Below are 12292 nucleotides of genomic sequence, written 5' to 3' on the forward strand. Positions count from 1 at the left end.
GAATTTTAGAAATATTTTTGGTCCAAATCCTCTCTAGACATTTCATTAAATAAATTTTGAAAATTTATATAAAATTAACACATAATTTGTACAAATTAAAGTTATGTCTCTTCAAAGTTTATACAACTATAAAGACTATAAATTATAAAACTTTTTATATCAATTGCTAAATAATTTACATAATTTTTTTTATGTCAATTCTTACATAATCAATGTAAAAAAAAATTTAAATATAAATTTTTAAATCAATTATTTTAGGGTTTAGGGTTTAAATAAATTATTTTTTGTATTTATATAGAATGTCACTTTAATTCTAAATCAATTCTTTCACAAATGAAATAAAAATAATTTAAAATGTAAGATTTCAAAGATGTACATGAGTAAAATAACATAAATTAGAGATGAAAAATATAAAATCTTACTTACATTTTTTAGTTTCATTCTGTATTTTTTTTATTAATCCATTTATTTTTATACATGACGTTGATGAACATTAGGTTTTCTTCATTTGCAGATTCAATGAACATGGACAAACATTACTTTTTCTTTATTTGCAATCTGGTGTGGGAAACTTCTATGACAATATCAGGTAAATTGCTTTTATTATTATTGTTGGCTTTATACTTTGTCTACGGTATATTACAATTTTAATCTTTTTCTTCTTAATTGCTTACTTGCTTAGATCGATTGTTTTATATCTGATATAAGATTTACTATATTAGTTGTGTTTATATGATTTTTTAATTAATATTAAATGTCATTTTTAACTTATGTTAAAAAATAACTTTTTGCATTAGTATCTCTCAAAGACTTTAATGAATTAGTTAAATTAAAAATTAAAAATCAAAAGATTGTGATTTGAAATGTAAAAATTATAAGGGAAATAATGATAAAAATTGACTAACTAACGGGGCTGAGTTCTTAAGTAGATCCATCGTAGGTTTAGAAAAAGAATTCTAATTATAATCATAATTATTGTGTATTTTAAATTTAATTAAATAAAGTCAATTAAACTAGGCATCTTCCTACTAAATTAAGCATTCATCATTTACATTACACTAAACCTAGACAATTCAATCTTCAAAATTAACCAAACCCTACTAAAAAAAACATCTTGTATCTCTCTTAATTTTTACCCAAACTCAAGGAATTAACTAAATCATGAATATATATTCAAGTGAATTTAGAACTAAATGTAAACTGCAAAGGAAAAATAGACTAGGCATATAAATTCAATTATCTAAACAAAATCTATGGAATTCACATGGAAATTGAGAGAAAAAGAAATTAGGGTAACAATTTAAAAAATAGCTAAAACCTCAAAATTCTTACTTAGGAATTGAAAACTAGCAAGTCAAACACTGAAGATTCTCAAATATCCACACAAGGTCCACATCTTAAACACCAACGGTTATCAAATAACTTTTGTTTATATATCTAATAACATATTATTTAAAGTCTAATTTTATTTTCTTAATATTTAAGTAGGATTTTTTTATTATATTTATCATATTAAGCATAATTTTATAATTTGACTTTATCAGAAAGTTACAGCCATTACTCTTGTTATCACAAATATCATCTAAGATCAGTTACATTCATCCACATAATTAATTATATATTCAATCCTTTACTTTATGTTTATATATATACATTTATTCATATAAAGACTTGATATCTTTTATTAACGATATGTAAAATTCGATCATCAGTGTACTTGTTAATGTATTATATTATCCTGTATTTACAAGGCAGAAATTAGGTTTTGACTAAAAAAAAAAATTTATTATGAGTGGTTCAAAGAAGAAGAAAAAAAAAAAACTGTTGATAATATATACTCTATTATCTTCATTTTAAGCCTTTGTCTCTAACTCATTTGTTTGCATTTTAAACTGCCAAACAATGCAGAGTGAAACCACTAAATTATTTTCTCTTGATGTAGTCTATTTATTTATATACGAGCTCAACTTAATGCATTATCCCAATATAATAAATTTTGTGTATAAAATTCTATTTCCAAGATAATCAAAACAAGAATACCTTTTTGAATGCAAAATCCAATCTGTGCAATAAAACTCTACTTCTTAGATAATCAAAATAACCAAAATAGGAAGTGGGACTTGAACGGTTGTGGTATGTGCTGTTGTGCTGTCTGATCATGCATGCTTGTGGTGCTTTTGGAGTCTGATAGACCTTCTGTACACAATTAATTTAAACTAGAATTTCCTCTCTAATATTTTAATTTTAGCTTTCTACGTTTAAAATATGCTAATATGATCTTACATCACAAGACATTAAGACTTGCTTGGAACCTCAAAATTTCAAAAAAGGAAGATTTGCCATAAAGGTTTCCCGTGTTCAATCTTTCTTCCTCAATTATTTGAGGAGGAATCTAGCTACAACTATGGGTGGCCTTTTCTTTAATTATAGTTTATTAAATTATACACGTTAAAATAAAATAATAAAACATTTATTATTTTTTTATAAATATTTAACACTTAATGTCAATGAATGCTGATTTTATATATTTCACACGTGCTCATCGGCTTAAAAAATAATATTTATTGTATAAATTATATTTATAAAATTTAAAATTATTCAATACTTTGAATATGCATAAATATATATAACAGCAATTTTTTCAAAACGGTAGATACATATATGTTCTTTTATACTTTATATAGATATAGATGTTCCAACTGAGGCAAAAGTTGTTTTATCTAAATTGTTTATTCTTATATTATTCTAATAGTATGACCAAAATGGAATAACAATAATCTAACTTAATTAAATATACAAGTAAGAAAAAAAAAAGGCATTGGTATGGCAAATGTAGAGTGATGATGATCCGTGTATGTATCCCAGTAACATGTTGAGTGGGTACTTCCTTTTTGCTTTCTTATAATGTCTGAGAATTGCTATATATTCTGTAATTTCGCACCAATGGAGATCAAATATCTAATACGTGCCCCAAGAATGACAAGCCTGCTATATGTACGATTCAGTGATGCACTATCATATTCTCCCTTCTATATCTATTGCTTTGTATGTAAGTCTTAGACATGATCACTTTCATGCAAGAAACACTATAAGAGTTTTTCTTTTTCCTTTATATTATGCGATTTTTCTTACATCAAATATTTAATTTTACCTTTATTTAGTTTGATCTTTCCAAACTATTTTTTTAAACCTTACATAAAAGTCTATATATTTTTATCCTTGTATGAAAAATGTTTACAAAATAGTATCTATCATTTGTCAACGTCATAGTATAGTGTTACGTTTGTTTGTTTATTTTTTTTAATGTTGGAATCAATGTAATTTTATTTTTTCTTTTTCTTTTTATCTAAGAATGAGGTATAGTGATATAGAAAGGAGTTAGATTTTTTCTTTTTGTCTTGTTTTTAATTTCCTCGGTTTTTGTTGTTGCAACTCTGGAATTTGGTTTAGGATTTCTTTTTTTTACCTTTTTATGAGTAGCTAAATTATGTAGCTAAGACTATAATGAATATTGTATTATGTAATTGTTTTCTTCATATAATTTGTGTGTCCTTTCTTCAGGATTTTTAGTTGTAGTTATTGCATATTAATAATTGGTCATTCTACCGTCCAAACCAAAAGGAAATAATCATTATATATATTTCGTGTGTGTTAGCTAATTAGATAATCAATTAAATTGGAGACTTCTACATATATTAATGATTGACGGATTAACAAGGCAAACCAAGTCTCAACAGTTGTTAAATAATCAAATTAAAACTCTCACTTTCATTTAGGTAATTGCTTTAACGAAACCCTAGCATATTTTTTAACTAATTTTTCTTAGATCAAATAGAGAATTTGATTATGAAATAAAAACTATTGGAAGTTCATGGATGTAAAGAAATAGAAAGTTAATTAAACCTCGACTTTAGGCTCTGCCATATTAGAGCTTCCTCTTAGTATATTGTTGGAGTTTTTTAATATATTATTTACTATCTGTTTTTCACTTTTATTATATTCATATCATTACTCATTATTTGTTGTCTTGATAACAAGAGAGTTGAGTCCTGATATTTTAGTATACTTATACTCAATGGAATAATTTTTACAAATACGGAAGTTCATCAAGAGAAAAAAGTCCTTATATTCTATCTTTTGCAAGAGAAAAAAAGTTAAGTTGATCCTCTAAAAATGAAATAAACACGAAGTATTCAAAAATTTTAGCCATTAAATTATTCTTTGGAATATTTAAATCATTACTAGCTATATTAATTTTCTAAAGATGTGATCACCAATATTGTCCTTCAAAAATCTATTTTTTTTTGGTTAAATTAATAAAAGATATAAAAAAGTTACCATATTATTCCTGAAAAAAAAAACACTAGAGTAAAAAAATAATTAAGAGGTTAATTGAGTGATAAATTTACTCTTCAAAAAATAATATAAAATTTTACTAAATTAACTATTGATAGAAGTCACGTAATGACACTTTTATCTTTAGAAAATCAAGTTAAACGTTTTTTCATCTATTGCATGATGGCTACTATAAATATACACGAACTGATTCAAATTAAGGACTTAAATTTTATTCTGTACTTTTTAAAAAACTATTTTTTTAAATAATTTTAAATTTCAATAAATAAAATTTACATGATTCACTGATTACTTATTCTCTTACACACCATATATATAAAAGCTTTACTAATAAAATAATTTTATCATTCATACATATAATTAATAATAGTGTAGCTCAGCCATCACCCCTGACAGTTACGATGTCATATTTTTCAACACAATTGATAAAAACATGAATTTATAAAAAATATAAAAGGGCAAATAAAATGAGTTAACACATTTATTTAATCACAGGTGGCCAGTTAACACATTTTCAGGTAAGCCAACCCATCATATTCATTGTCCACTCCCTTTAATTATAATACACAGTAATTATTTTATGCATGGTTCAACCATATTCTATTCTTTACTAAATTTAATCAATATTACATAATGTGTTAAGACGTACGATAGTATCTTTTCTATTGCTGTAAGTACTCATAGTCTTAATCACTTTTAAATTTGCTGCTTTTGTCGTTGCTTTTGCTTGTCTTCGTCTCGCTTCTCATAGCAATCACGTTTAGTACAATCTTTCAAGTTGATAGATTTAGTTAGGTTAACACCAAATAAAATATGAAGTAAAAGATTTTTAAAAGATTTTATTTAAACTTGCCATATTATAACTTGAGCTAAAACAATTTTACGTTACTTAATTTACGTGTACTTTGACTAAATATATTCAATAATTTTATTATTAACTATTGTTAAATTTATTCATTGAAATATTGAATGTGCAGGTAAAATCAAACTAAGTGCTTTGCATATATAAAATGCAAGAAAATTAATAACACTTAATTCTTGCTAACAAATGGTTTTTGTCAAAACAAGAAGACTTGATATTTTGCTTATTTGATAAACGTAACGAAGTACATGTTGTTAGGTAAAGAGAGGTATTTGTCAACCAAACCAAATTAATGAATCAAAATTTGAAAAAGCTGATTTTTTTATTGTATAATTGGATTAGTTTAAAATTTCTTTTTATCGACTTTTTTACAGTATAGTTTTTGTGTTAATGTATATAAGGTAAAATATATTTTATATTAAATGTCAGATATTGACTTACTGTGCATATTTTTATATTTTTGTTAAAATGTGTATTATGATTATAACATTAATACTATTTATTTTGTTTGTAAAATAATATTGATGTGCTAAAATAATATTTTAATTATATCAATAAATAAAAAATAAGTAAATAAAAAAAATTAAGAAATTGAATTATCTAATTTAATTCAAAGTACTTTTAATTAGACTAGATTAAATCAAATTTAATATTTATTTATATCAAAGTAAACAATAATTTAATTTTATATTTAAATTAAATTACCCTTTCTTTAAAAACTAATCCAAAGTAAAGGACAAAGATCCTATAAACTGTAAAGCTGTTAAAATGTATTGTTTTATATTCATGCTGTATTGTTTTCATAACACTTGTGCTCACCGTTGCATTGCATTAATAAGGAGAATCGGATGCTCAGCTATATAATACCTAATGCATTAATGTTAAGGTTATGATAAATTTTTATTTTCCTAGTTTATCTTTTTCACCCAAACAGACAAAGCATTAGTATTACACAATTTGGTATTATTTATTTGGGATGATATATATGGCGTTGTCCTTAAGGCTTTTAGTTTGGGAATCTCTTCATCACCAACATGATAATCCCCTTAAAGGAAACTCCTTTCCCATTCAAACTGTGGTTCATTTTCGTTGTTTGCCAATGCCATCTAAGTCTAACCACTGCGAATTATTTACTAATATCTTCCATAATTTAGACACTACTAGCTATCACGAAAAGAAATGTCTACAAGTTGGAAATGACTAACTAAAGATCTAATTTTTATTACATAATTAATCTTTTACTGAATTTAGTTTATATAACTAATAATTTGAGAGTGTTTGAAAATGGTGAGCACATAGTGAGAGTAAAAGTAGTGACAAGTGGGAATAAAATAAAGCGTTGTTGATGGAAAAAGTTGATGATTAGGAATAGGAAAGGAGTCGTCAGGAGCTTAATTAATTGGCTCATATTCATTTGTGGAAAAAGAAGCGAAAAGGACGGCATTTCAATGATCATTTACTGCCTTTTGGTTTGGATCACTCATTCATGCACTTCTTTTCTTGAGGAGCTGCTCCATATATCCATACTCTATTTCCTATTTTAATTGCTTAATCACTCAAATATTTATTTATTATTATTATTTTGTGCTTCTTTCATTCCATTCATTTATATATATTATTAAAAATTAACTCATTGATAATATACAATACTATTTTTTTAATGTGTATCATTAGACACATTAAAAAACAAAATGAGAAATATAATCAATATCTTGATTTATATTAAAATTATTTTATTTTTTATTTTACTATTATAATCTTAACTATCATTTTTTATTTATAATTATAATAATTGAGACAAGAATATAATTAAACGAATTAAAATGAAATTTTTATATATTTTTTAAATGAAAGATAAACAAAAAAATTAAATAAATAAATAAATAAATATAACGAAAAAAAAAGTAATATATAATAATAGTGATAATAAAATTATTTAGGTGAGATACAAAGGTGAAAAAATAGGTCAACTCACTTTAGGTGGTTTGCCGTGAACCTACTCAAAAACGGGTTTAGTTTAACTCGCTCCAATTTATTAGTGAGTTGAGGAATAACAGTTGATTCGTTTATAATTTTTTTAAAATTAAAATTATAAAATTAAATAAAAAACTATATATACACAATTAAATTATAATTTACATAAATATTTAATTTTATTAATATAATATTTTTAAAAAATTTATATATAAAATAAAAATATTTTTAAAATTTCAGTATTGGTTTAATATATATTTAGTTTTTATATTTTGTCTCTACTGTTTTAGTTTTTATTTTCAATTTCTTAAAACTTGTCTATTATTATATACTATAAAAAAATAAAAGAAAAAAAAAACTAAAACTAAAACAAAAGAAATAGGAAATCAATATAATAAATCAGTGATTGAATATAAAAAGAAAAAATAATTAACAATTAAAAATGGAAGCAAATATTAAAAAATAAATAAAAATATTGGAAAGGTATCGAAGCCTGTGATCACATTTGGTTACCTTAATGTTGTGTACAGATGTATACCTTTAGTTAATTTTAAGAGATATTATTTTATTTATATTTTATTATTAAAGAAATAAAAATATATGAAATAATATAATAAAATATAAAATTGTTAAAAAATTAAAATAATTAATATAATTTCATATAGTGTATTTGTAAGAATTTTTGTGCTTTGATAAATAGATTCATTACTCATTCATGGCATGACTCAGGATTAAGCTACATCAACGTAGTAAGAGAAAAACTATTTTGTTTGCTAACTGAGTGGTATTTATATTTACAAAATTGCATCCGTCTTAATTTTGTATAAATATATTTTTATTTTCTATTTTTTTGAGTAAATAATTTTTTTTTGTGTATGGGTTTTGAATTCTCTTGAACTCTCTCTAATAATATTTATTTTGCCTATAAAAAAAAGTTACATCAGTATATGTGAGAGTATCTCTTTAGATGAATAAAATTATATATTTAACATATATATATATATATATATATATATATATATATATATGTATAACATAGTCTAGATAGGCAATATATTAACAATGTGATACTTGTTTTCCTTAAGGTTCTCTTTCAAAATAACGTTTTGTCTTTTTTAATCGTGTATCCAAAATTTTATAATCAAAATTAGGTACAAAAATATCACATAATTAATATATTAATATTAAATAATATAATTTTTATTATTAAAGATATTAGAATCCAAATTAAAGACTGTACCTTTAAGACGGATTAACACTTAAAATTTTAATATATTCAAAATATTAAAATTTAAATAAATTTTATATTATTTGATAAGTTTGTTAAATATTTTTGTCGAAAGTATTATTATTATTATTTTTTGGTGAAAGCGAAAGTATTGAATCTAAGCCCTTATGGTATGACGAGGTACATTAGAACTTCTCACCTACAGATGGTCTTAAAAAGAAGAGTATTACATAAAATTTGACGTTGACAAAAAGAAAAATTGTCTTAAAATAAATATTTTTAAAAATAAAAATATTTTTTAATTATTTCACGTACTAAACACATGGTACACGTTATTGTCAAATAAATAAATTCAAAATTCCCTTTTATTAAAGTGGAAGTATTATGTTGATTAAAAGATTTTTTATTTTTTTTTAAAAAGAAAAGTATGTTGAACGCACGTATATTTATCTCTAACTTTCATAAGGACTAATAACTCTATAAAAAGGGAGAATTATAACCATGCAAAAGTAAGAAAATTCTATCTAAATACATTGTTCTTTAAATTTTTTTGTAACATTTTATCGTCAAACTCTTTTGTAAATTCTTAAAAAAGAATAATTTTTATCTTTGACATTTTGGGTGAGGTGACTGTAGCACAAAGATGTTAATGGATAAATATTTAAGGAATTAAATATTTTGAGTAAAAATTTTAGATTATATATAACCTTAAAAATGTAAGATGAATCTCATGTTCTTTTTTTTAAACTATTTATTATTTATATATCTCTGTTAATAAATTCTGAATGAAAATAGTTTTGATTTTGAAACATAATGTCTGTCTTTATCTTAATACATCGTCTGTTACTTAAAAGTGATGATTATTAAAAATTTAATTTTACAAGAATATTAAAGTTGAAACAATTGATTCAACCCCTTATCTTGTTTTTTTTTTTTTTTTTACTTTTAAAAGGTTAATTATTATCTTTTAATATGTCTATATACATATAATAAAAATTATTAAAATAATTATTATGTTTCTTAATTTTAGAATAACTATCATTAAACTACATTACTTGACTTAATAAATTATAATACTCACTTAAAAACTAAAAGATAAAGGAATAAGTTAATTTAAGAGTAGATTTTGTTAAACTTATTTTGTTTAACAATTCTTTGTAAAATATAAATCTAATTATTTTAACTATTAAACAATGTGATATTAACCATTAATATATATATATATATATATATATATATATATATATACACACATATCAAAGTTTAGATAAATTAATTATTTATAAATATATAATTTATAGTTAATATTTATTTATATATTTAAATATATTATACATTAAAATAACTTAAATATGTTTAGTAAAATATTAATTAATTTTTGAATTATATGAGTTTTTTTAATTGATTTAATCAATTTATATGAAACTTTCAGTTAAATGACTGGATTGATAAAAATTAACACTCGTAAACAATTATTAAGTGGAATAATTTTGAAATTTTTTTTGAATTATTTGATTGTCACCCTTTGTAAGAATGGTATGTTAATTAATTTTTACTTATAATCATTTTAACTTTTAAGGAAATATAAATTAATTTTACAATATTATTTTTTACTTACATTTTAACTTTTTAATTTTCTATTTAAAAATTTTCACTTACAATTATATCAAACTGAAATTTTAAATGAACAAAATTTTTACATGACTAATTGATGTGAAAATTCAAAATAAATGGATAAATGGAAAAAAATGTATTTATTAATATATTTTGAATTTTCACATCAATTAGTCATGTAATAAATGGAAAAAAATGTATTTATTAATATATTTTTCAATGATTTAATCTACCGAATCTATATTGAAAAGAAACTTAACATATTTCAAACCATTCTCATTAATTGTTTAAGCTATTTTATTCCAGCTTGTTCTTTTGTTATTTTAACACATAATTCTGTGTACCAAACAATAAGCCCCAATTGGAAGGTAGCTTATAGTCAACAGCATCATCATCAAGATTCCCCTAATGAGAAGTAGTTCTAATATTTATTTTTTCAGTTTTTTTCTTTCAAGCAATAACACAGTCTACATAGACACAGAGACACATACCTTATAATTTCTAGAGCTTGAATAACAGCTCAAGCTTGAGCTGGGCATCTATATCGATCCAATATTCTAAGCATGGAACAACATTTTAGTTCCAAAACAGGGAAATTCAAGATCCCTTTCCATATTTCACTCCTAAATATTTACAGCTAAATTCAGAGAAAGTTTATGTGTGTATATATATATATATATATATATATATTTATTTATTTATACAGAGAGAGAGGAAAAAATGCAAACAGAGGATACATAAAGAAAAAGAACTGCAAATCAAACAAAGAGACAGTGCCAAAGCCCCTCAACAAATAACAACAAAGGACTCGAACACAGGAAGTGAAATAAATTGAAAAAAAGAGAGAGAATAAATGGCATTATAAAGAACATAACAACACAAAAGACAAAACTTTTTTTAGTATACTGTTATAAGTGTTTATAACTTATGTTCAATCAAAATTAGAATTTTAATTAAAATTAGAGTTTTACTTGTTTTAATTAAACACAGATAAAACTTTAATTTTAATTAAACAAGAAGAGGAAAAACACTCGAGTGCTACACTTGAACTTTGTCCAAACACAAAATCATTCACAAAAAACAGAAACAGAAAATGAAGAAATCTCAGTAATTCCACAGAAAGCTCTCAAAACCAGAACTCACAACCCCACCACTCTCAGTCACAGCAAACTCATGAGCATCAGAACCATCATGTGAAGTTTGCAACCACGGCAATGGAGGCTGAAACATCCACGTGTCCTGGGAATCCACGAACACAAACTCATTCCCGAACTCATAACTTGTTTCCAACCTCGGCAACTCAATGATCTCACACAATTCCTCAGACGCAGTAGATAAGTCCGTAGTGGAAGCCGACGACGAAGAGGAAGACGACGTCGTCGTTTTGGACGGTGAACTAGGCAAGTCCATGTGAGCCGCTTTGGCTGCAGCCGCTTGCACGTCTCGTGGGGCCAGCGAAACAGGTCGAGGTAGCGATGTCGCGAGTTCGGGGAAGTTGAGGATCGCGTTTGCTCCCTTTATGTTCAACGCTGCCACGTCATGCGCCCTCGCCGCCATTTCCGGCGTCGGGAATGTGCCTAACCATATGCGTGATTTCTTCCTTGGCTCGCGGATTTCAGACACCCATTTCCCCCAATTTCTCATTCTGACCCCTCTGTACACTGGGTGCTTGTTCGAGTCGCGGTTACACTTCTCCACCTTTGGTCCAGTTTTAGGATCTGAGGACGATGATGATGAGTTTGAGTTACTCTCTACCTCATCGGGTGAAACTCTCATGTTATTGAATTTGGTGTAATCTTTTCGAAATATAAGTGATAACGAAAATGCAATTAAATTGTGGTTGTGGAATTCTTAGAGACTTGATTAAAATTGTACTTGGATGGGTTTGTGTGGAGTGTAGAAGCAGGGGAACTAAGAGGGATTTGCAAGGCATGCAAATGATATGCAAGGGAGAAAATTTGATGAATGTTTTGTTAGAGTCATCTCTGAATGAGTCATATAACACTTATAAAGGTTGATAAAGGACCCACCAGAGAAATGGGTCGCTTTGGGAGGCTCGGTGGGTACAAATACACGATGGGTCACCCTTTCTCTATGCCACGCAACATTGCTTTTGGTGTGCAGTGTTCACTTTCACTTCTCCTAATATTTCCCCAGCCCCCGGTTTCACCCCATTGCTCACTGTTCATTTATCCCTTATCCGGTGTATTCGTTCAAAGTCACCCAGCTTTTCAGCCCCATTATGCACACCACTTACC

At 25.3% G+C, this 12292-nt stretch overlaps 1 protein-coding gene across 1 annotated transcript; it reads right to left on the reverse strand.

Moving 5' to 3' along the window:
* Window positions 1–11138: 11138 nt before the first annotated feature.
* LOC113847703 (dehydration-responsive element-binding protein 3-like) lies at window positions 11139–11857 on the reverse strand. The gene has a single exon (XM_027476947.1). It carries the CDS (start codon window positions 11808–11810, stop codon window positions 11139–11141), a length of 672 nt encoding a protein of 223 aa, XP_027332748.1. The 5' UTR covers window positions 11811–11857.
* Between the last annotated feature and the right edge of the window lie 435 nt (window positions 11858–12292).

The sequence above is a fragment of the Abrus precatorius genome, unplaced genomic scaffold, assembly GCF_003935025.1.
Source record: "Abrus precatorius isolate BTA unplaced genomic scaffold, Abrus_2018 Scaffold8, whole genome shotgun sequence".
Taxonomy (NCBI): Eukaryota; Viridiplantae; Streptophyta; class Magnoliopsida; order Fabales; family Fabaceae; genus Abrus; species Abrus precatorius.